This window comes from Salvelinus fontinalis, chromosome 28 (assembly GCF_029448725.1).
Source record: "Salvelinus fontinalis isolate EN_2023a chromosome 28, ASM2944872v1, whole genome shotgun sequence".
In the NCBI taxonomy this organism is placed as follows: domain Eukaryota; kingdom Metazoa; phylum Chordata; class Actinopteri; order Salmoniformes; family Salmonidae; genus Salvelinus; species Salvelinus fontinalis.
This window is the reverse complement of record NC_074692.1, coordinates 21,619,903-21,646,079: the sequence shown is the minus strand read 5'-3', so window position 1 is coordinate 21,646,079 and position 26,177 is coordinate 21,619,903. Positions and strand designations below refer to the sequence as shown.

Genomic DNA, 26,177 nt, shown 5'->3' with positions numbered 1-26,177 from the left:
GACTGTTCAGAATCATAATAACTTGCGGCTTCCAGCCACATCGATGCGCGCATATCATTTACGTGATGTTGTGACCATGATGATCAGTTTGTGTGCAGCTGCGCTCTGAATTGATGATTACTTGGGTGCTGCCAGCTGTGGGCAGGATTGAAGTAAACCCAACTCAAGGATAACTGTTACAATACCCTTAATTTTCCCCTTACTTATCTTGCAAATTTCTGTTTTGGACGAAACTGACGTTATGACCAAAATTATCCTATTTACACATTGTAGTCAATTTTGACACAAGAATACATGTTTTAGACATGTTCGATCCTTTCAAAAGGATAAGTTGCTTTTTTGGTTCTGTCACACTTTAAATGTAAGGTGACTTCACACTGTGAGTCCTGTATTGCTAATAGATTATTTAGACAATCATTGTAAAAGAGAGTTTGATCTCGATATCTTACCAGGCTAAATAGAGGTGGAATAGATAGATTACCCTGCAAGGGAACTGGAGGAGGAGGTTGTCATTGTTTACAGAGGGAGGATTTACGTCTTGTGTGTCTTGTTGACAGGTCTGTTAGTTTAGTTGATCAAATACCCCCTAGGTGAAAGGTATTTAACTCACTTTATGGTCCAGCATGTTCAGTATGTCACTCTGTCCAGACAGACTGCATATATCTGACATACATCCTCTGCTCAGGTCTCCAGTGTCCACTGGTATTTGTACCGGATGTTTGGGTCTACATTCTAACTAGAAAACCCTGTAGAGTTCCCATTGTGGCCACATGGGGTCAGTGTGGTCCGCTCTCTCAGTGTGGAGGTTGGAACACAGACTACTTACTGTATGCTGCTACCATTACTGTGAGAACCAGCTGCTCATTCAGACTCTTGTTAAGAGAACTCTCTCCTTTCCAAAAGGACTCATTCTTGTTGCATGTGATTGGTGTCTGTTGTCAAAAGCCTGTGGGAAAAGCATGGAAGGGCTTTCGTCTTCACAATTAACCCTGCCTGGCAGCAGCCCAACCCCTGCTTGGTCTAGTCTACTAACTACAGTACACAGTGTCTCAAGAAAGACAGGCTATATATTCCCCTGGGCTCCATTTTAAAGTAAGCTCTCTAATTTTAGAGTGAGTGAGTGACTGAGTGAGTGAGTGACTGAGTGAGTGAGGGAATGAGTGAGTGAGAGTGAGTGAGTGAGAGTGAGTGAGTGAGAGTGAGTGAGTGAGTGAGTGAGTGAGTGAGTGAGTGAGTGAGTGAGTGTGTGAGTGAGTGAATGTGAAGAAAACCTATCACTCGTCACAATTAGACTGGCACACGTGTGTTTGAAACTACACAAAAAAACAGTGTGTTTTCTGTATTTACAACATTAGGCTCTACCCTGTGTGTTTTGTGTAGCCAGGCCTGTGTGTCTGTCTCTGCGTGGGTGTTAGGTCGCCTCAGTCTAAGGTGTGGTAATTGAGCCGTCTCTGCTGTTTGTCTGTCTGAGGCTGTGGGTGGTGAGTGGTGAGTACTGGACACCAGCACCCCCTGTAGAGTCATTAACCAGGCAGGAGAGGAGAGCCGGTGAAACATACACATACAGCGACATAGATTTATAGAGACCCACAAACAGATAGCTATAGGCTGGATTTATGTTGATCCTCTCTACCCTAGGATAGACTGATACAGAGGGAAGCGAGATGGAAGTGTGGATCAGTTTGTGTTGAGCCTTTAAAATGTCCTCGAGACAGCCTTGTTTAGAAGGGGAGGTGTTAGACTAGTACCCACTGATGTCTTTTACTCAGGAGAATCCCAGTAACCAGTGCTGACGAGAGGGTCAGGAGGCCAAAGGGACATTCAAATCAAACCACATTTTATTTGTCACATGTGCCCGATACAACAGGTGTAGACTTTACCGTGAAGTGCTAACGTACAAGCCATTTCCCAACAATGCAGAGTTCAAATAAAAAAAGGAAATGGTAACACAGTAAAATAATGAGTACCCGTACCCTCTGCAGCGCCTTGCGGACAGATGCCAAGAAGTTGCCATACCAAGCAGTGATGCAGCCAGTCAAGATGCTCTCAGTGGTGCACCTGTAGAACTTTTTGAGGATCTGAGGGCCCATGCCTCCTGAGGTGGAAGAGGCCTTGACGTGCCCTCTTCACAACTGTGTTGGTGTTGTTGGACCATGATGAATATGTATGAACTTTCCAATTTGTAAGTCGCTCTGGATAAGAGCGTCTGCTAAATGACTAAAATGTAAAATGTAAATATGTCCTAAGTCATGTAGACACAGAGGGACTTGAAGCTCTCGACCCGCTCCACTCTTGCCCCGTCGATATGAATGGGGGCGTGCTCGGCCCTCCCTTTCCTGTAGTCCACGTTTAGCTCCTTTGTCTTGCAGACGTTAAGGGAGAGGTTGTTGTCCTGGCACTACAGTGCTAGGTCTCTGACCTCCTCCTTGTAGGCTGCCTCATTGTAGTCTGTGATCAGGCCTACCACCGTCATGTCGTCTGCAAACTTAATGATAGTATTGGAGTCATGCGTGGCCACACAGTTGTGGGTGAACAGGGAGTACAGGAGTGGAATAAGCACGCACCCCTGAGGGGCCCCTGTGTTGAGGGTCAGCGTGGCGGATGTGTTGTTGCCTACCCTCACCACCTGGGGGTGGCTCGTTAGGAAGTCCAGGACCCAGTTGCAGAGGGAGGTGTTTAATCCCAGGGTCCTTAGCTTAGTGATGATCTTGGAGGGCACTACGGTGTTAAAGGCTGAGCTTCAGTCAATTAACTTCTTTCTCATGTAAGTGGTCCTTTTGTCCAGGTGGGAGAGGGCCGTGTGGCGTGCAATAGAGATTGCGTCATCTGTGGATCTGTTGGTGGCGGTTGCCTGTGTTGAGTGTGTGTAATGTGATGTTTGTGACCATGCAGACCATGCAGTATCACGTGTGTGTGTGTGTGTGTGTGTGTGTGTGTGTGTGTGTGTGTGTGTGTGTGTGTGTGCGTGTGCGTGTGCGTGTTCGTGCGCACACGCCTATGAATGCCTTACATGCTGACTAAACCGCTGCAAAAAATGTTTGACATACAGTACCAGTCAAAAGTTTGGACACACCTACTCATTCCAGGGTTTTTCTTTATTTGTACTATTTTCTACATTGTAGAATAATAGTGAAGACATCACAACTATGAAACAGCACATATGGAAACATCTAGCAACCAAAAAAAGTGTGAAACAAATCAAAATATATTGTATATTTGAGATTCTTCAAAGTAGCCACCCTTTGCCTTGATGATAGCTTTGCACAAGCTTGGCATTCTGTCAACCAGCTTCATGAAGTAGTCACCTGGAATGCATTTCAATTAACAGGTGTGCCTTGTTAAAAGTTCATTTGTTGAATTTCTTTCCTTCTTAATGCGTTTGAGCCAATCAGTTGTGTTGTGACAAGGTAGGGGGGTATACAGAAGATAGCCCTATTTGGTAAAATACCAAGTCCATATTATGGCAAGAACAGCTCAAATTAGAAAAGAGAAATGACAGTCCAACATTACTTTAAGACATGAAGGTCAGTCAATCAGGAAAATGTCAAGAACTTTGAAAGTTTCTTCAAGTACAGTCGTAAAAACCATCAAGCGCTATGATGAATCTGGCACTCATGAGGACCGCCACAGGAAAGGAAGACCCAGAGTTACCTCTGCTGCAGAGGATAAGTTAATTCGAGTTGACTGCACCCCAGATTGCAGCCCAAATAAATGCTTCACAGAGTTCAAGTAACAAACACATCCCAACATCAACTGTTCAGAGGAGACTGCGTGAATCAGGCCTTCATGGTTGATTTGCTGCAAAGAAACCACTACTAAAGGACATCAATAATAAGAAGAGACTTGCTTGGGCCAAGAAACACGAGCAATGGGCATTAAACTGGTGGAAATCTGTTCTTTGTTCTGATGAGTCCAAATTTGAGATTTTTGGTTCCAACTGCCGTGTCTTTGTGAGACACAGAGTAGGTGAACGGATGATCTCTCCATGTGTGGTTCCCACCGTGAAGCATGGAGGAGGAGCATTGCGCTACACCCGCAATAACATCTGCTAAACACGTGTATGTGACAAATAACATATGATTTGAAAGGAGTTGTGAGGGTACTTTGCTGGTGACGTTGTCTGTGATTCATTTAGAATTGAGAAAATCTGTCATCAAGGCAAGAAAAACCCTTCAATGAGTAGGTGTGTCAAAACTGTTTACTGGTACTGTACATGTTATTTAATCATTTCATCGAAGCTGCTTGTGCACGTCAACAGGCGTGTGCGTAGCCAGGTGCTAATATAGAACTAATTAGGTTTCCCCTTTTTATCTGTGGATTGATTGTTGGAGTAGAAAACACACGTTTTTTGATGACTCAAAATGGGTACAAATTCTATAAAGATCCAGCAAAAAAAATAGGACCATATTCATTTCAGGTAAAATATCAACTACATGTTTATCGCCCAGGACAATGTAGCTAGCAACAGCAGGCTGGCTAAATGTCCATGAATGTTTCATGTGTTTTTTTTTTTTTTTACCTGTCCCCAAATTCATATAGTTGGTTCACAGTTGGTTTTGGTATTTTAACCTTCGTGTTATGACCGTGTCTGGTGGGGACAGATCAAATCAGAGAGTGACAGAGTGACACACACAACCCTGTTTACAGTCAGTTGAGTTGCTCTTAGGAGCTGGAAGAGTAAATGGACTAACTCAGTGTGGGAATGAATAACTGTGTGGGCCTGAGATAGATAGAGATCTGTTCATCAACAGCAAACTCCAGACGTGGCTGGTGAAAGTGTTATGTCATTAGGTGCCATTAGAACAGGGCAGGTCTTGGTACAGTATGGTTTGTCCCCCCTGTCTCCCAGTGTTGCTGTCTGTCACATCCTCTCCACCTCCTATTGATCTCCTGAGGAGGAAGGAACCAACACACACACATTATCATTAAACACCTTTCATCACCAGTCCTGCTTGTGTTCTTTGTTCTCACTACCGCTAGCTGTCTTCTCACTCTTATTTTGATCCTTCCCTCTCAGCAGAGACCCAATAGAGCCTTTAATATCCCTTACATATTCCCCTGCCTCCAGTACTCTGTCTTCCTCAGACTCTGTCTGTACTAGATCCATAAACCATTCATCTGTGATGGTGGACAGACTCACACCAAAGCAGGCATGACCACCACAGCAGCTCCTAACTGAAGTCAATTCCTCTTTAATCTGTAATTAGTGACAGAGCTGCTGCTGATCTTTCTTCATTAATGGAGTCAGGATTGCCATGGTTGAACAGAACTAATCCTCTGGAGGCACAACTGGCTGTCAGGTAGTGCTTGACTTGGACTTAAATAGATGCTGTTTATATTTAGGTGCTGGAACTCCATCATTTTGAGCTGATATTCTATAAGTGCCACAACTCAAGAAGTGAAAAATGTGAGGTGCGGGTACTCTGATTCGGGGAGCTCCTGCCCACATCTGGTCGTGATGTGTGTTTTGTCCTATATTTTTATTTACTTTTTATTTTTAATCCCAGCGCCCGTCCCCGCCTTTTGCCCTTTGCCTTCTGGTAGGCCGTCATTGTAAATAGGATTTGTTCTTAATAACTGACTTGCCTAGTTAAACAAAGGTTAAATAAAAAGTCAAGCGCTGCTGTTAGGGCTAATAAATGGCTAGTCATGTGCAGACTCTGTGTTACGTAAGCAGCCAGCAGGGGACAGTGATTCCCCTCATATTCCCAACTCAATGCATTTCCCACTTGGTTTGATAACCAATATGAATTCAATGAGAAATATTTCAAGAAAATGTGTAGTAGAACACAAATAATAAACAAGAGTAAGGTAAACAAATTGTGCAGCAGTTGGCAATGAATCATCCGTGTTAGAAGCTCTGCTCTGAATTGCCATTTATGTGGAGATCAAGCAGCTTCTGGGCAGCTGCCTTCCTTCCTGGTCTCGCCATGCAGCTCCATGCAGCCCCTTCAGTCCTCTCCTCTCCTCCCTGCTAGATTAGACTAATGGAGGAGCTGCAGGAGGAGCCAATTGATTGGGCTGCTTGAGGTGCAGAAGAACGGGACCAGTCAGGTGGGGGGAGCAGCACAGAGGAGGCTCCCTGTCCATGGCTGTGTCCCAAATGGCATCCTATTCCCTTTATAATGCGCTCCATTTGACTAGTGCCCATATTGGGTTCTGGTCAAAAGTTGTACACTATATTGAAAATAGGGTGCTGTTTGGGACGCAGCCTCTCCCTCTATGTGTGCTCTCCAACTCTGTGTGGGACCAGAGCTCTGTGCCTCTCTAAGTAAGTGATTCACAGTGAAGGCCATGGCCATGCATTGATCTGACTGGCTAAACGCTCGATACGCTATGTCGATGAGTCTGTTACCGGACACAAATCTTCTGTATGTGAGTAGGCTGTGGTGGTGCTGCTGCGGTGTGTGTGACGAGTGAGAGCATATGCTTTTGCATATGTAATCTGTGGATCCTGGCTGGTGGGGTCAGTACGGTAGTGAGTGATTCATTTCTGTGAGAAGAGTTTATCAAGAAACACTTGACTAATTTGAGGCAGAAAGGAGTTTCGACACTCAGCAAATAAAAGCAGAGATTGATTTATTTTAGCTCACTTTAATCCATTGTACAGAATGAGAGCAGGTGACTGACGTTTCGACATCAAGCTGAAGAAGACGTCAGCTTGACTTTGAAACGTCAGTCACCTTCTCACCTGTACAATGGATTAAAGTGAGCTAAAATAAATCAATCTCTGCTTTTATTTGCTGATTGTTCCAACTGCTTTCTGCCTCGAATTACTCTTTTTGATTTGTCATTGTTGTTGACTACCCCTCCATTCCATTGTTTGCTGAAGCGTGAACTGATTCATCTGTGTATTGTAGGTTAGGACCAGTACAACCAGGGGACCAGGGAATATCTGCCTGCCCTCCGCTGAGCTCAGCTTTATGGGACAACTCGCTCCCTCCCTTCCCATGTCTATCCCTGTCCACACCTCTGTTTATGTACACCCCTTGTCTGTTAGAACGGTCCCGTGGGATGGGAAGCATCCATCCACGCGACATTCCTCTTCTCACACATCTCCACAGTCCCGCCCTCTATCCTCCCTCACTCTCTCGCATAACAATACAAGTAGGCTACATCTTTCTCTCTTTTCCTGCTTTCATCTCCTCTCTCCCACCCCTTCCACTGAGGAGGCTGGGTGGGTAGTGGACAGTAGTGAATGGTAATTCTCTGTCTGTGGTCCTAAAACCGAGAGCATATCTAAGGGGATAGTGTGGGGATTGATTAGGAAAGCATGATGGAACATGCCTCACTGCATCCCTCTGTTTTACCTCTCCCCCTCTCTCTTCCTCCCCTTCTCTCTCCCTCTCTCTCCTACTCTCCCTCCTCTTTACACTCCCTCCCGTCTCCTTTCCCTGGCCATCTCCCTGCTTTTTCCCCCCACATTCGCTCTCACACTCTCTCTACCTCTCTCGCTCACTCCCTCTCTGTTTCTCTTGCTTGCTCACTCTATCTTTCGCTCTTTCTCTCTCTCTCCCACTCTCGTTCTGTCTCACTATGCAATTTACTGTGCTTCTCACTCTGAGGGACTCAGTTCTGAATGGAATGACCTTTTTCTGCTTTTTTCAACTCATGCTCCGTACCTCTTCCCATTCCTAAAGAGTTCCTCTATCCCACTGGGACTGGACCTGACAGGGGAAAAGGCAAGAGCAGGATTTCAGGCACAGTCAGACCTGTGAGTAAGTACAGCTTTTTCTCCATTCAACTGAATATCTGAGATAAACGGTTGAGGATATAGTTGGGGTAGGTTGGTTATTTGTTTGAGTGTGCGTGTGTGTGCTTATGCATGTGTGTGTGGTGTATAGGTTATTGGGCTATTTACTGTCCCCTATATGCTTGGTTTGTGGTGGAGTTGAGGGGGAGTCAATCATGTTGTCTCTGTCCTGGTTACCATGGTGGAACACAGTGCTGCTGCTATTCCCACTGTCTCTTCCAACACTCTGCTATATTCAGATACTCAACTGATGGACCTGACTCCTGCTTCCTGGATGTTTTTGTTCAGGTGTGTGTGTGTGTGTGTGTGTGTGTGTGTGTGTGTGTGTGTGTGTGTGTGTGTGTGTGTGTGTGTGTGTGTGTGTGTGTGTGTGTGTGTGTGTGTGTGTGTGTGTGTGTGTGTGTGTGTGTGTGTGTGTGTGTGTGCGTGCGTGCGTGTGTTAGTAAGTGTAAATGAGAGCAAATCAGTTAACATACATTTGATCAATCTCTGTATTTGTGTGTATTGCGCTCAATTTTGTATCTCAGTACTTTATATATGTGTTTCAGATCTGAACACATATAACAACCTGCTCAGAATGACATGGGGAAACTGACAGATGGTCCTTATGGTTTTTTCCTCTCTAATCAGTTCGTTTTAAAATGTGTGTCTGGGTTGTGTTTTCTGTTTGGGCTCAGACCTACAGGCTTGGGCAGAGACACACACCGGCTGTTTGGGAGTGTGATCCTGTCCCTCTAATGAAGCTGAACGAAGCCGTTGCTGTGTCGAGAGGAGAATTATGGAGGTGGGTTGGGAGTAGTGGAGGAGAGAGAAGCTCTATGATCAGTAACACATTGGCAGTCCAGTTACCCTGCTACTGTTTTCAAACTAGGACACCATTAGTGTATCTCTGTCTCTCTCTCTGTCTCTCTCTCTGTCTCGCTCTTTGTCTCGCTCTCTGTCTCGCTCTCTGTCTCTCTCTCTCTCCATTCTTATCCTTTCCCACTGTCTGTTGTTATTCCGTCTCTGTGTCTCTATGCTGTGAGAGTAGCTCAAGTCCCTCCCTCCCTTTCTAGTCCTTGGTGATGTGTATGGCTCCATGCTGTGAGAGGTGGGTGTTTTGTATGCTGGAATAGTGGCCTCCCTGTTAAGTGATCTCTTGGGACAACAGCATGCCTCGCCTCCACACCTCTCACCCCCCCTCTCTTTTCCCTGTCTTTCCCTGCTGGCCTGCTGTTGTGCTCTGGGCAGGGTGTCAGTCTGAGTTTGAAGCTGTGCTGTCACACACTAAGTCTGACCTTTCTAAACCAGCACATTCCGCAGATGAACAGTGCAGAACTCCAGGACCCGCTGCACTGATATGCCAACACATCTCTCTCGCTCTCGCTCTCTCTTTCACTCATCCCTCAACTCTTTCCAGTCTGTCATCCGACTTCCATCTGTGTCTCACCCTGTTTTCCTTCCCACTGCATTCTCTCAAAAAAAGTCATTGGCTTCCCTATCCCTCGCAATATCTCTTCCTCCCCTCTTCTCTTTCAGTTTTTTTCTCTCCCTCCCCTCCTATCCCATTCAGAGGTGACATAAGGTAGACAGTGTCCCAGATATTTAGCACCTGTGCTTTGAATGGTCTTTAAATATACCCCATTGGGGGAAACCGCTGCATGGACTAGACAATGATGACATTCCAGTCCCTCCCTTATTACGCAGGCACAGGGCTGGTGCCAAAACTCATAAAGAGCCAGTGTATGGCTCGCTCTGTTCCTGTTACATTTTACACTGATGTGCGTTAGCGAGAGAGCGAGAGGGTAGTGTTATCTAGTAGTGCTGGAAATAGCCAGGAACCTCCCAATTGGAAATGATCACGGTACTTAGGTGACGATATGTTATGTATTCTGATTCGATACTGCAATTTTATTGTGATTGGATGTTCCAAACATTTATAATATATACAAAAGTATGTGGACACCCCTTCAAATTAGTGATTTGGCTATTTCAGCCACACCCGCTGCTGACATGTATAGAACATTGAGCACACAGCCGTGCAATCTCCACAGACAAACATTATCATTAGAATAGCCTTGCTCAGTGACTTTCAATGGGCTCCGTCATAGGATGCCACCTTTCCAACAAGTCAGTTTGTTAAATTTCTGCCCTACTTTAGCTTTTATTGTGAAGTAGAAATGTCTAGGAGCAACAACCGCTCAGCTGTGAAGTGGTAGGCCACACAAGCTCACAGAACATGATCGTCAAGTGCTGAATTGCGTAGTGCATAAAAATCATCTGTCCTCAGTTGCAACACTCACTACCAAGTTTCAAACTGCCTCTGGAAGCAACGTCAGCACATGAACCGTTCGTCGGGAGCTCCATGAAAAGGATTTCCATGGCCGAGCAGCCGCACACAAACCTAAGATCACCATGTGCATTGCCAAGCGTCTGCTGGAGTGGTGTAAAGCTCGCTGCCATTGGATTCTAGAACAGTGGAAATGCGTTCCCTGGAGTGATGAATCATGCTTCGCTATTTGGCAGTCTGACGGATGAATCTGGGTTTGACGGATGCCAGGAGAACGCTGCCTGCCCGAATGCATAGTGCCAACTGTAAAGTTTGGTGGAGGAGGAATAATGGTCATGGGCTGTTTTTCATGGTTTGGCTAGGCCCCTTAGACCAGTGAAGGGAAATCTTAACGCTACAGCATGCAATGACATCCTAGACGATTCTGTGCTTCCAACAGTTTGGGGCAACAGTTTGGGGAAGGTCTTTTCCTGTTTCAGCATGACAATGCCCCGTGCACAAAGCGAGGTCCATACAGAAATGTTTTGTCGAAGGCCCCCCGAATGGTGCAGCGTTCTAAGGCATCGTACAATCTAAAACAAAAATGTTCCTGGAGTAACCTTTAGGGGTTCTTCAAATTTAATCTGTGGGGGAACCTCTAAGTTCTTTTAAGAACCACTTTTAATGGATCCTCGAAGAACCTTTTGGCCTTTTCTTTTCTAACCCTTCTTTTTATTAATAACAATACACTTAGCAATAACTACTATTAACACAATATTTTAGTTGTCACTGTTCATTATGCATTTAATGGCAAAGCAGAATAAAACAATTCAAATATGAGGTAAATTCCCAGCAGAGCCCCAATGTGTATATCCTCTGGCATGTTGATGTTAATGTGTTGATGTTTTCCGTATCCACAGCCAGAATGATTTTGCAGTGCATGGTGAACAAACAGGTTTCTTGTTATATTCATCAGAGGTGTAGGGAGGGTGAAGTCTGGGATTCCAACATTTTAAAAATGTTTACAGATGTTTAACAAGGCATGCACACATTATTCATACCTTGGTTTTTGTGGTGAATGGTGAATGAAAAAAAAAATGTTGATATGGTTTTCATACACATACCTTGTCCATAATGTAGAGGCCTATGGGATTGTCATTAAAGAGGTAAGGGAGGAGGATGGTAAATGTGATCTGCATAACATACGAATAGCAATTGACATAATTTTGTATGTGTCCTCGTCTACATACCTACAGACACAAAAGCGAGTAGTTCAGTCAACTGCACCCAATATAGCTAGCCTTCAACATATTCTTATAGTCTACATATTCTTACCTCTTTGTTGGTTTTATATCCATTGAATTGTCCATTTTCTGTTTTAGAAAGATTTGCACAAATATGAAAAGATGGATGTTTACATCATAAAACAATATCAATTTAGAGGGACACACCTTACCGTCAATTAAAGAGATCTTAAAATGTATTTTTCAGTTACATTTTGCACCTGCTGTCCTTTAAAACTTCTTAGGGCTGCAATCCCATTAACGGGATCGATATGACAACAGCCAGTGAAAGTGCAGGGCGCCAAATTCAAACAACAGAAAATTACATAATTAAAATTCCTCAAGCATACAAGTATTTCACACCATTTTAAAGATACACTTCTTGTTAATCCCACCACGGTGTCCGATTTCAAAAAGGCTTTACAGCGAAAGCACCACAATTATGTTAGGTCACCGCCAAATCACAGCCATTTTTCCAGCCAAAGACAGGAGTCACAAAAGCAGAAATAGAGATAAAAATGAATCACTAACATTTGATGATCTTCATCAGATGACACTCATAGGACTTCATGTTACACAATACATATATGTTTTGTTCGATAAAGTTCATAGTTATATCCAAAAACCTCAGTTTACATTGGCGCCATGTTCAGAAATGCCTCCAAAATATCCGGAGAAATTGCAGAGAGCCACATCAAATAACAGAAATACTCATCATAAACTTTGATGAAAGATACATGTGTTACATAGAATTAAAGATAAACTTGTTCTTAATGCAACCGCTGTGTCAGATTTCAAAAAGCTTTACGGCAAAAGCACAATATTCAATAATCTGAGAACAGAGTTCAGCCACAAAAGCAAGCCATACAGTTACCCGCCCAAATTGTGGAGTCAACAAAAGTCATAAATAGCATTATAAATCTTCACTTACCTTTGCTGATCTTCGTCGGAATGCACTCCCAGGAACCCCACTTCCACAAGAAATGTTTGTTTTGTTCGGTAATGTTCATCATTTATGTCCAAAAAGCTACTTTTGTTAGCGCGTTTGGTAAACAAATCCAAAGTCACGATGCGCGTTCACTAAAAGCAGACGAAATGTCAAAATGTTCCGTAACAGTCAGTAAAAACATGTCAAACGATGTATTGAATCAATCTTTAGGATGTTTTTAACATAAATCTTCAATAACGTTCCAACCGGAGAATTCCTTTGTCTTCAGAAGTGCGATGGAACAGAGCTCGCTCTCACATGAATGTGCATGTTCAGCGCATGTTCAGGTCATGGTAGACCTTACTCAATCCCCTCTCCTTCGGCCCCACTTCACAGTAGAAGCATCAGACAAGGTTCTAACAACTGTTGGCATCTAGTGGAAGCCGTAGGAAGTGCAACATGACCCATATCCCACTGTGTATTCGATAGGCGATGAGTTGAAAACCTACAAACCTCAGATTTCCCACTTCCTGGTTGATTTTTTTCTCAGGCTTTTGCCTGCCATATGAGTTCTGTTATACAGACATCATTCAAACAGTTTTAGAAACTTCAGAGTGTTTTCTATCCAATAATAATAGTAATATGCATATATTAGCAACTGGGACTGAGGAGCAGGCAGTTTACTCTGGGCAGCTCTGGGCACCTTTTCATCCAAGCTACTCAATACTGCCCCTGCAGCCATAAGAAGTTAAAATCCAAATGTTTCAGTTGGGCAGTTAGGTTCCTGCAAGAAACCCCACCCACTAATGAAGTTCCTCAATGAACCCCACCTCCTATGAGGTTCTTGGAAGAACCTTTCGGGGCAATTTTCAGTGCCAAGAACACTAAGGTTCTTCAAAGAACTTTGTTGCGGCGTCAATAGAGCCTGGGGTTCGATCCCAGACTGTCAGTACCGGCTGTGACCTGGAGTCCCATATGGCGGCGCACAATTGGCCCAGCGTCGTCTGGGTTAGGGGAGGGTTTGTCCGGGAGGGCTTTACTTGGCTCATCGTGCTCTAGCGACTCTGTGTGGCGGGCCAGGCACCTGCAGGCTGACTTCGGTCGTCAGCTGAACGGTGTTTCCTCCGACACATTGGTGCGACTGGCATCCGGGTTAAGCGGGCTGGTGTTAATAAGAAGCGTGATTTGGCAAGTCATGTTTCGGAGGTTGCATACACGACCTTCGCCTCTCCCGAGCGCGTTTGGGAGCTGCAGCAATGAGACAAGATCATACTCACGAAATTGGGGTAAAAAGAGAGGAAAAAAAGAAATGGTTTGTCGAGATCGGTGTGGAAGAACTTGACTGGCCTGCACAGAACCCTGACCTCAACTCCATCAAACACCTTTGGGATAAATTGGAACGCCAACTGCGAGCCAGGCCTAATCGCCCAACCTCACTAATGCTTTTGTGGCTGAATGGAAGTACCTGCAGCAATGTTCCAACATCTAGTGGAAAGCCTTCTCAGAAGAGTGGAGGCTGTTATAGCAGAAAAGGGGGGACCAACTCTATATTAATGATTTTGGTTTTGGAATGAGATGTTTGACGAGCAGGTGTCCACATACGTTTGGTCATGTCGTGTATTTCTCACTATATGTCTTCTGCAGAGAGATGCTAGAGAGCGTGGTAACATTTGTTTTGATCAGTCATGGAAATCAAAGTATCGATATAATATTGTCAAAAATAATCTCTATGTACAGTAACACTTTTTTTTGAAATTGATAAGAATGACATGCGCGATTGCATCAGAGTATGATGTGTCTGTCTTCACTTGTAGCTTACTTCGGAGCTGAGATAGATGCCTGTGAGAAGAACCCGATCACGTGACAGGCATTGGCAAATAAGAATAGATATATCTGAGTGAGATGCGCTTCGGAGTACAGTCGGGAGAAGGGAATCATAATTATTATATTCAGCCCAAGGGCACAACGGCCACTGGTCGCAGGGATCTTTTTTTAGGGGGCATTATGAGCACATTAGGGGGATGCCGCCGGGAAATTTGAGGCATTATCAATTGCTTGTCAAATTGTGAATGAGAGACTGAAGTGTGTGCGGCCTATGCAAGAAACAAAGCTGAGCTCATGCTTTTCATGTGACTTTTTTTCAAATCATCATTAGATTTGCATCAGGCAGCCTTAGAATGTTAAAAATTGAAACATATAGGCCAACGTTTGTATCCCAACTAAAGTTTCATAAATAACTCTAAATTAAGCATATAGGAGGACCTGTTTCTTTGTTAACCGCTCAACACAGAATAGCTGCATGTGCGCATTCCCTCAGAAATCATTTGAAGAAAACAACATCCTTTCTATTTTATTCAGCTACTGTATGTTCAATTCTGTCCTTCATACTATAAAATAATAAAAAAATAATGCCATGGAATTCTAAGCAAATCTTGTCTGCTAAATGAACTTGTATAGCCCACAGCCAAATGGCAAAGCCAGATCAGGGCCTAATATAAGGACAACTCATAGTATTCTGTTCTTCTGAAATACATTACATTTTCTTCATATCATGTTTCTTTAGAACTGTCTAAAACACAGGTGTCAAACTCATTCCACGGGGGGCCGAGTGTCTGCGGGTTTTCGGTCCTCCCTTGTACTTGATTGATGAATTAACATCACTAATTATTTAGGAACTCCCCACACCTGGTTGTCTAGGGCTTTATTGAAAGGAAAAACCAAAAACCTGCAGACACTAGGCCCTCTGTGGAATGAGTTTGACACCCCTGGTCTAAAATAAATAATGGATTTATTGTGAAGGTGTAGGCTATATTAAATGTATTTATTAGACTTTTAAAATGTAGATGTTCCAAAGGTCTGCATGTGTGGAAGCCAGGAGATGCTAAATGTGTTTATGTTTAATTAATGGTATGTTACCGAGAGACCGGCAGATTTTTGGTTGACAATCACCGGGTGACAAAATGTCATGACCCCCTCAGCCCTAAGTGTCCAATGAGGATCTCTGTATGCTGTGCTGCTTGAAAGACCAATCCATTGGGATGTAGAATGTCACACACACTCAGTGCATAGATGGAAGAAGTGTGTGTCCCCCCCCCCCCCCCCCTAAAACAGGGAAACCTCTAAACTCCTAACACGTTGGGTTATGACAGGTATAGCTGGGGGTTTTGGTATTCTGGTTTGCTCTGGTTTCCTTCCTAATTGGATTGTTGTTCCGTGGCTTATCTAGATTAGTTTTCATCTGCATGGCTTGGGGCTCTGACTGACTGACACATCATCATGTCTCAGGACCCTGATGTTGAAGTCGGTCTTGAATTCTCATGTACAGTAAGATCAGACAGTTGCCTATCCTGCTAGTTAGTGACTTGCTTTACTCAGTCATTCTCTGTTTGGCTGGCCGAGGATCACTATTCCAGCTGGGCATTGTGCCAGGCCTGGTAGGCTGAGGATCACTATTCCAGCTGGGCATTGTGCCAGGCCTGGTAGGCTGAGGATCACTATTCCAGCTGGGCATTGTGCCTGGCCTGGTAGGCTGAGGATCACTATTCCAGCTGGGCATTGTGCCAGGCCTGGCAGGCTGAGGATCACTATTCCAGCTGGGCATTGTGCCAGGCCTGGCAGGCTGAGGATCACTATTCCAGCTGGGCATTGTGCCTGGCCTGGTAGGCTGAGGATCACTATTCCAGCTGGGCATTGTGCCAGGCCTGGTAGGCTGAGGATCACTATTCCAGCTGGGCATTGTGCCTGGCCTGGTAGGCTGAGGATCACTATTCCAGCTGGGCATTGTGCCTGGCCTGGTAGGCTGAGGATCACTATTCCAGCTGGGCATTGTGCCAGGCCTGGCAGGCTGAGGATCACTATTCCAGCTGGGCATTGTGCCAGGCCTGGCAGGCTGAGGCTGGGGGTCATGGAGGGGTTTCATCCGGATGGGAATAGCAGGGGAGGAACACTGAAGCTGCTTCAAATGCCACCCTGTTCCCTATATAGTGCACTACTTTTGACCATGGGCCAAAGGTTTTGGTCAAATGTAGTGCATTATGTAGGGAATAGGGTGCCGTTGGGACACAGAATAAAGCAGCTTCGTGAGGTCTGCTGGGAAACCTGTGCCTTCCTTCCCCCTCACCACAAGAGGGCAAACCTGGCACCAGGCTCAGTGTAGACAAGGACCTGTCCTGTCCTTCTTCCTGTCACCTTTCCTCTCCATATAGTCTTTTCTGATAACTGTTGTCATTGGAGTTACATTTTGTTATTTCAGATTATTCTCAGTTTGGTGTTTGTGTGTGTAGCGAGTGGCTATGCATATTCATTCAGTAGTTGCTAGCTGGGATGACTCGTTGGTATAGTGTATTGACGGGCAGCTATAATTGTGCGGTGCTCCGTGGGACATTAATATGAAGTGTTGTGTCAGCCTGTAATTGCCAAATCATCAAGTCAATACATTACCCCCTGCAATAAAGCAGCGCCAGGCCCAACCTCAGGCAAGAAGCAGTAACTCTCTGCTCTAACCATATGGTTAAGATCCTAAACCTCCTTTTGATGACTGACGTATCACCATAGGAGGAGATCAGCCCATAGGGAGAGGGCAGGAATGGAGATCATATTTCAGAGGGAATCGCCATGCTCACTTAGTTTGTAGTAGGCATTGCTTGGTCCTTTATGTAAAAACAATATATATATATTTTAACATTCCATTCAATTTGGCTGCCATCACCATAACTAGTACCATCTTTGTCCAGAGACTGTTTCATCCATAACACCACCTTTCTTTTTTATAATGTTGCTCCCTTTTCTCAGAGAGAAATGTTTGCTCTTTTGAACTTAGACACTTCAGTGAGTGGGTTTAGAACTAATGAGCACCAAGTTCTTTGATTGGGGCTGTGAGAATTTTATTCTCAAACGCAGTAACCAGATATAAAGTATGTAAAAAATATAATGGACATACCTTGAATGAACAAAATATTAGGAACATCTGCTCTTTTTATGACAGACTGACCAGGTTAATCAAAGTGAAAACTATGATCGCTTATTGATGTCACTTATTAAATCCATTTCAATCAGTGTAGATGAAGGGGAGGAGACAGGTTAAAGAAGGGTTTTTAAGACTTGAGACAATTAAAACATGGATTGTGTATGTGTGCCATTCAGAGGGTGAATGGGCAACACAAAAGATTTAAGTGCCTTTGAACGGGGTATGGTAGTAGGTGTCAGGTGCACCGGTTTGAGTGTGTCAAGAACGGCAACGCTGCTGGGTTTTTCACGCTCAACAGTTTCTTGTATGTATCAAGAATGGTCCACCACCCAAAGAACATCCAGTCAACTTGAACACAGCAATAGCTATGGAAAATGCATAGAATCGCAGGAAATTAGCTTTATAACTGCAACATTTTCTCTCATCTCCATGGAAAATGCATGTTCTCTGCTGGATCCTACTGTTGTGATGAAGTGACGTAACGTACATGACATTCAGAGACCATTGCTACCGTAGTTAAGTCACTCACTCACTCGCTCACACACATCGGTGGAACCCATTTCAGTTGTCTTTGCGCTGTTACCCGTAGCTCTGTTAAAGGAGATAATAATAAATGCAGGTCAAGTGATATTAATTGGAGGTAGCTGGCTTTGTTTCCCTCCCCTCATTGTATAAGACTTAGGACATACGTGAGTTACTTACGACAGAACACACCTTCTCCCCAACACACTGGATACATCCCAAATGGCACCCTCTTCCCTTAATAATGCATTACTTTTGATCAGGGCCTGTCAGGGCCTGTAGGGCTATGGTCAAAAGTAGTGCACTTTATAGGGAAGAGGGTGGTATTTGGGAGCCATCAGCCACCACTCAACAGCACCCTCGGTTCTCTCACTGATACACTATTATAGCTCTAAATCCACAGCCCCTGTTTTCTCACGTTAGGCTTTTAGAAATGTTGCTGCTATTAGAAATGTTGCTGTAACACTAACTGTCATTCCCTCCTCCACGGGTTGGGGGAGGGGGGGGGGATTATAGCCACAGGGGTGTGTGGGTGGGTGTGTGAACTGTTTCCACCCCTACACCCCCTCTCCCAATCCCTAAGCACGAAGCATCATGTTACATTGAGGGGGCTATCAATCACGATGCCCTTCACTACAGATCTACTTCAGTATATAAGACTGTTTATCACCATGTCCTTCACTACAGATCTACTTCAGTATATAAGACTGTTTATCACCATGACCTTCACTACAGATCTACTTCAGTATATAAGACTGTTTATCACCATGTCCTTCACTGCAGATCTACTTCAGTATATAAGACTGTTTATCACCATGTCCTTCACTACAGATCTACTTCAGTATATAAGACTGTTTATCACCATGTCCTTCACTGCAGATCTACTTCAGTATATAAGACTGTTTATCACCATGTTCTTCACTACAGATCTACTTCAGTATATAAGACTGTTTATCACCATGTCCTTCACTACAGATCTACTTCAGTATATAAGACTGTTTATCACCATGTCCTTCACTACAGATCTACTTCAGTATATAAGACTGTTTATCACCATGACCTTCACTACTTATCTACTTCAGTATATAAGACTGTTTATCACCATGTCCTTCACTGCAGATCTACTTCAGTATATAAGACTGTTTATCACCATGTCCTTCACTACAGATCTACTTCAGTATATAAGACTGTTTATCACCATGTCCTTCACTACAGATCTACTTCAGTATATAAGACTGTTTATCACCATGTCCTTCACTGCAGATCTACTTCAGTATATAAGACTGTTTATCACCATGTTCTTCACTACAGATCTACTTCAGTATATAAGACTGTTTATCACCATGTCCTTCACTACTTATCTACTTCAGTATATAAGACTGTTTATCACCATGTCCTTCACTGCAGATCTACTTCAGTATATAAGACTGTTTATCACCATGTCCTTCACTGCAGATCTACTTCAGTATATAAGACTGTTTATCACCATGTTCTTCACTACAGATCTACTTCAGTATATAAGACTGTTTATCACCATGTCCTTCACTACAGATCTACTTCAGTATATAAGACTGTTTATCACCATGTCCTTCACTACAGATCTACTTCAGTATATAAGACTGTTTATCACCATGTCCTTCACTACTTATCTACTTCAGTATATAAGACTGTTTATCACCATGTCCTTCACTGCAGATCTACTTCAGTATATAAGACTGTTTATCACCATGTCCTTCACTACAGATCTACTTCAGTATATAAGACTGTTTATCACCATGTCCTTCACTACAGATCTACTTCAGTATATAAGACTGTTTATCACCATGTCCTTCACTACAGATCTACTTCAGTATATAAGACTGTTTATCACCATGTCCTTCACTGCAGATCTACTTCAGTATATAAGACTGTTTATCACCATGTTCTTCACTACAGATCTACTTCAGTATATAAGACTGTTTATCACCATGTCCTTCACTACAGATCTACTTCAGTATATAAGACTGTTTATCACCATGTCCTTCACTACAGATCTACTTCAGTATATAAGACTGTTTATCACCATGTCCTTCACTACTTATCTACTTCAGTATATAAGACTGTTTATCACCATGTCCTTCACTGCAGATCTACTTCAGAATATAAGACTGTTTATCACCATGTCCTTCACTACAGATCTACTTCAGAATATAAGACTGTTTATCACCATGTCCTTCACTACAGATCTACTTCAGTATATAAGACTGTTTATCACCATGTCCTTCACTACTTATCTACTTCAGTATATAAGACTGTTTATCACCATGTCCTTCACTGCAGATCTACTTCAGTATATAAGACTGTTTATCACCATGTCCTTCACTACAGATCTACTTCAGTATATAAGACTGTTTATCACCATGTCCTTCACTACTTATCTACTTCAGTATATAAGACTGTTTATCACCATGTCCTTCACTGCAGATCTACTTCAGTATATAAGACTGTTTATCACCATGTGCTTCACTACAGATCTACTTCAGTATATAAGACTGTTTATCACCATGTCCTTCACTACAGATCTACTTCAGTATATAAGACTGTTTATCACCATGTCCTTCACTACAGATCTACTTCAGTATATAAGACTGTTTATCACCATGTCCTTCACTGCAGATCTACTTCAGTATATAAGACTGTTTTATTTGATATCATTCCACCAATTTCGCTCCAGTCATTAAGGTGCCACCAACCTCCTGTAGTGCACATCACGCACAAGTAATGCACCAGAGATGCTATTCCAAATCCTTATCTCAGGACACTGCTGACATGGCTTTTTATTATCCATCTTACAGACATGCACTGTTTATAAAAGTGGAACCATACAGGGGCACAACATTGGTTTTAGATGTTGGGGGGGTCACATTTTCTTTTAGGGGCTAGATCAGCTTTAATATTACAGATAGATTGTGGCTTCCATCAACGTAATTATCTGCATAGTTTCAAATCCCCCATATATATTTGTTGTAAATATATACATTACCAGTCAAAAGTTTGGACACACCTACTCATTCAAGGGTTTTTCTTTATTTTTAGCATTTTCTACATTGTAGAATAATAGTGAAGACATCAAAACTATGAAATAACACATGGAATCATGTAGTAACCAAAAAAGTGTTAAACAAATCGAAATATATTTTACATTCTTCAAAGTAGCTACCCTTTGCCTTGATGACAGCTTTGCACACTCTTGGCATTCTTTCAACCAGCTTCATAAGGTAGTCACCTGGAATGTATTTCAATTAACAGGTGTGCCTTGTTAAAAGTTAAGTTTCTTCAAGTGCAGTCACAAAACCATTAAGTCCTATGATGAAACTGGCTCTCATGAGGGCCGCCACAGGAAAGGAAGGCCAGCATCCCGGAGTCGCCTCCTCACTGTTGATGTTGAGACTGGGGTTTTGCGGGCACTATTTAATGAAGCTGCCAGTTGAGGACTTGTGAGGCGTCTGTTTCTCAAACTAGACACTCTAATGTAGTTGTCCTCTTGCTCAGTTGTGCACTGGGGCCTCCCACTCCTCTTTCTATTCTGGTTAGAGCCAGTTTGCGCTGTTCTGTGGAGAGAGTAGCACACAGCCATTGTATGAGATCTTCTAAAACCTATGGGTGTAAACAACGTTTCCACGATGGGCTATTAGCAGGACAATAGACTTTTCAACCTTTAGAAAAGGATAGCTCTGGCTAGGTGTGAATTATTTTGTTTTAAATAATCCCCCCAATTTGCTATCTATTAAGTACTCTAAAGTTTTACATTTCTAACTACAAACATCATGCAACTGCAAAATGTTGTGTAAGCCATATACTGTACAGTATTTCTTCATCAACATCTTTATGCTTTTGTTATTAAAAAAAGAATAAAAATACTCTTTCAAAATGCAGATGTTTATTTCAACTATCAGCAGGACAGTTGACTCTTGCCGAGTTTATGGACTTTAAATATATTAATGGCTCCATAGCGAATTACTATAGGAATAAATATCACTGAATGACAGCATGGGGACTGGTCTTGATAATCAATCAGATTTTTATTTGTAAATGTTAGGATTATTTTGCACTAACACAATATTAAAAACTTTCAATTGCATCCATGAATTAAATCGCTTTAGTCGACATGTTGCGGTTCATCTGATGAAGGTGCACATGGACCTATTTATATAATGAATATGAATTCAGAGGGCAGAAATTATTAAATATTAAAGCATTAGACCTCTCACTAAAGGCGTCAGTGATACAAAAGTTATACTTCAATCCAAACTGGTTTTGCGGCGTGCAAAGTCCATAACTCCACTCAAGTTTCTTCAATTGTTTTCTGACTGTGATTAGAGCGATCTTGTACGCTGATGCCAGCAGATTCCAGATTGCCTTTGCCGATCGCTCATCATCTTCAACCATCAGTGAGTTGATGGCTTGAATAATCTTGCTGGAAATTAATATCACGGTAGATGCTGTGTTTATGGTTGATTTGCCAATATGAAAAACAGTCAAATTCAGTTGTGAATTCAATCGCTTTATTCGGCCGTGATTGGGAGTCCCATGGCGCACAATTGACCCAGCATCGTCCGGGTTTGGTCGGTGTAGGCCGTCATTGTAAATAAGAATTTGTTATTAACTGACTTGCCTAGTTAAATCATTAAAAAAATGTAAGGCTCCTTTCTCTTCTCGGTGCTGGAGTTATTTTCAGAATAAAGTAGGCTAATGAAGGCAACTAATTGTTGCTTACTGGAACACCCAAATTCATCCAATTGTTATAATAGAATTTGAAGCAATAGCCTACCCGCGTGTGTTCAACTATTTCAGCACCGTTTCGCGCTGCTCTGAGTCAAGCATGGGGAATGGTATTGATAAATCAATGAGATTTTTATTTTCACTGAATCTCCGTTTGGGTATTGGTTAGACTACAATTAGGGTGTGGAAATGTTAGGATTATATTGCTCTTCACTCGCAGTCACTTAGTAGCCTACTCCCAACTGGTCACATTGTACAGCACCAACTTTTGAAAGCCAGTCAACACCCCCCCCACCCCCCTATGTTAACACAACTTTTTCTCTCTTTCTTATTCTCCTATTTTCTTCTCGCTAAATAAAGGTACTGTAGTTGCCCAGATACTTCCCACCTTTCCCTCAGTTATACATCCAAGTCTCTTCCTATAACATCTGCCTCCATCTAATCCTTGTTTAGTGTTACTGAATCAGGCGCTGTCTGTCAGATGTATAATTTTTTGTTTTTCTTGGAATAGAAACACCATAATATTAATCAAATGAATTAAGCTAAATTTCTTAATCAATCCCATATACTATGTTCTTACAAAAAAAGGTTTTAACTTCTCTTGTACAGCCAATATAAAAAATGTAAAAGTTTTCTCAAAGATGCCCTTTAGTGGTCAAACTAGCACTAACTAGCATTAATGGCAACAATGGCTGACACTTAAATAACGTGCCGTAGAATTCTGCGACAGCCCGCAAGCTGGGTTGCAGTACGACACAACTTTTATACAAAGAACCACTGTAAATCCATTCGGATAAACACTCCAAACAGCCTACCAGACTGCTCGGAGGCGTCCGCCTGGTCCTAAAGCACACTCTTGCCGTGTTTTGTATTACATTCCAATGCCAAAAATGCAATTTCAGAATGTCGGGGGGGACATGTCCATCCCCGTCCCCAATGAAAGTTGCACCCCTGGAACCATGACATGGTTAATGACAGCTCATACAGCTGCCTACAATACAAACACACATTGTCATAGTGTGTCCTTCCCAGAGGTGTCAGCAGCAGCAGCTTGAGCAGAATTCAAGTGGATCACTATAAATAAACTGTCTCTGTTGCCATGCTCCAATGTGTATGCGAATTGCGACGCTATAGCTGCTGTTATGAGCCTATAGAGGTTAACAGAGGATATGATCAGAGGACAGCCTAGTTATTGTTGGTATACATGTGTGTGAGACTGTTCCCCTTTCTCAAGGTGTGTGCGTGCACACAGAGGGAGGCAGAAAGCTTTGTGGGCGGTCAAGGTCACCTTGGAATGCAAATGCAGTACACTGCATGAACCCTTGGCAGCCGTATTAAAATGATCACCTCCCCCCTTCTGAACACTGTGCTGTGGGTGCAGCAGTGCATGCTGCTGAGGAGAAGAGCCACAGTAACAGTAGTATATCTCTGCTATCACATCTCTGCATTGACCTTGCCCTTTTAGAGGAGGTCAGAATTGCGCAGTGGCCTGATCACTACTGTTGGTCTCTTCAGGAAAGCTTTACTGGTCGTGGGAAAGAGGCAGAGAGAATAGCAGAGAGGTGATCAGTAGATAGATATTTTATTGAAGACTGCAAAGAGATGACAGATTGTTTGACCTGTATGTCCTTGACTGTAGTTTCCACATGAGGTTAACACCAGTATCATATTGTATCCCTCACACACCTGTACACCGTGGTAGTTTTGTGATCTTTGAAGCACTGTCCCTAATGCTCACTGTAATCTGTGCAGCAGTGAAGCCGTTAACTATTGATTTATGCCGTCAAGCAGGGAAGGCAAGCAGCGGGAGGGAGGGGGGCTATGGCAGTGGGGAAGTAGTAATGCATTCTGGTCTAGGTTCTATAGGTCTCGGCAGCCGGCAGTCATCTATCTCCTCTCTGCCTCGCCCTCCCTCCCTCCTTCCCTCCTTTCCCCTCTGCACTGCATTGAGAGAAGCATGTGGAGGAGAATTGTAAATGTGCTGTGCTCTGAGTGTGTGTGCAGCGAGAGCGTTTCAGAGAAGAAGAGCCGAAGCTAGGAGAGGGAGAGAACACGAATGCAAGAGGGGAGCGCCTGCCTCACTTCCCTTGTCATAGCGTGCGGGCGTGTGAATGTGTGTGTGAGCAGTGCGTGTGCCCGCTGCAATGCTGAATAAGGACAATCGCTGCTGCCTCCGCCCCCCCGCGCCAGGATGATGTAGCGGCCCAGGCTAGTGTCGCTTCTCGGGGAGCGCCGGGCCTGCAGAGCAGAGAGGAGAGAGAGGGGGATGAAGGGCCGGGGCTGCTGGGAACCAGGGACGGTCCGCTCCTTCTGCAACTCGGGCTGTCTCAGTAAACTGAACCAGGGTCAGTACAGCAGCTACAGCTCAGCCTCAGGAGGAGACAGCCTCCACACTCCTCTCACACCACCCCGGAGGAAAACTTCGGCCTGCCACCTCCTCCACCTCGTATGCCTCGGAGGTATCCATCCATTTATCCATCCATCTCTCTGTATCGAACCGGCGCTTTCTGGCTTTTGGCTCAATTCCGCGCCGCTTGGTCCGACTGCAGCCTGGCCGGTGTTAGTGCTTTGGACCATCCACAGCAGCAGCAGAGTTGAGATGGGTGGACCTGCGTTCATGGGGATGCAGCCTCCCCTCCCACTCCTTTCCCTCCCTCCCTCTCTTCCTCCTCTCCCTTCCTCTCTCTCTCCCTCTCCCATTCACTCCCTCTGTCTTCCGGCTGCTTCACTTTGTGTTTGCACGTAGAAGTTATGAAACTTGCAACATGCTAGCTAGCCCCTAGCTGTGTATATCTGCATGCCATAGTTGTCTGTGCATGTACAGTATGTGAGTAGAGTGTTAATAGTAACAGTAGTCCACATATGATGATGACATTGAGGATTGTAAAGATGCTAGCTCTTGCGGCTCCCTGGGTCCTAGAGCCCCTCCGCAGAGTCATGGAGATGATGACCACACTTATGCAGTTCAATGCAGTGTGTGATACTGCACTATAGTAACTGTACCAGCATAAATCTACTTTGGGTTACTTTATATTTATTTTCGGGGTGTAAATTGAATAAATTAGTCTACTTTATCACCATGTGAATATGCAATTCATTTACATTATGTTTCTGTTAGGGGATTACACATTTGTAACAGCAGTTTATCAGTCCAAGGTTAGATTTGGTTCTTAGTTTTGAAACTTTATTTGGGGAACTCCATGTCAGTTGTGTGTCAGAGTGGTAATGTATGACTGTTGGTGCAGGCCTGTGTAACTAACCAAGCATGGTATGTGACGTGAAGTGATGGGGATGAACCCATTCATGGACTTTACAGTTTGTGTGTTGAGTGAGTTGAGCTGTGGTTGAAATTATGTCAGTTAAAGTTTGTATTTTTTATTGTCATAATTTGGTCCTTTGATTGGTCACAGTCTCTTATACCGTAAACCAGGGGTAGGCAATCCTGTTCCAGCAGTGCCGTAGGTACTGCCGGATTTTGTTCCAACTAGGCTAATTGATCAGTTCAATGATTGCCTAATTCAACACACCTAATTCAACACACCGTCTTCCAGGTCAGTTAAATCAAAAACATGAAGCGCTTGCGACACTCCAGGACCAGGGTAGCCAAACTACCCCTGCCGTAGACTCTACTGCACAATGACCATGTTTTCTCTCCATCCCTCTTTCCCCCCTCTCTCACTCTATCCCTCTCTCCCCCTGGAGGTGGTAGTGATGGT

General features: G+C 43.6%; 1 protein-coding gene across 4 annotated transcripts in view; it reads left to right on the top strand.

The window, feature by feature from the left end:
• LOC129826380 (oxysterol-binding protein 2-like) overlaps window positions 1-26,177 on the top strand; it is an 83,063-nt gene that overhangs the window by 22,648 nt on the left and 34,238 nt on the right. The window contains exon 3 of one of the 4 annotated variants that reach the window (XM_055887055.1): window positions 7,641-7,718. The exons of 1 other annotated variant lie outside the window; for it this stretch is intronic. In XM_055887055.1, coding sequence (XP_055743030.1) covers window positions 7,641-7,718 — 78 coding nt within the window. Of the gene's footprint in view, window positions 1-7,640; window positions 7,719-24,335; window positions 24,921-26,177 lie in introns of those variants that run through there. 2 more of the 4 variants (XM_055887056.1, XM_055887057.1) reach the window with 2 other exon arrangements.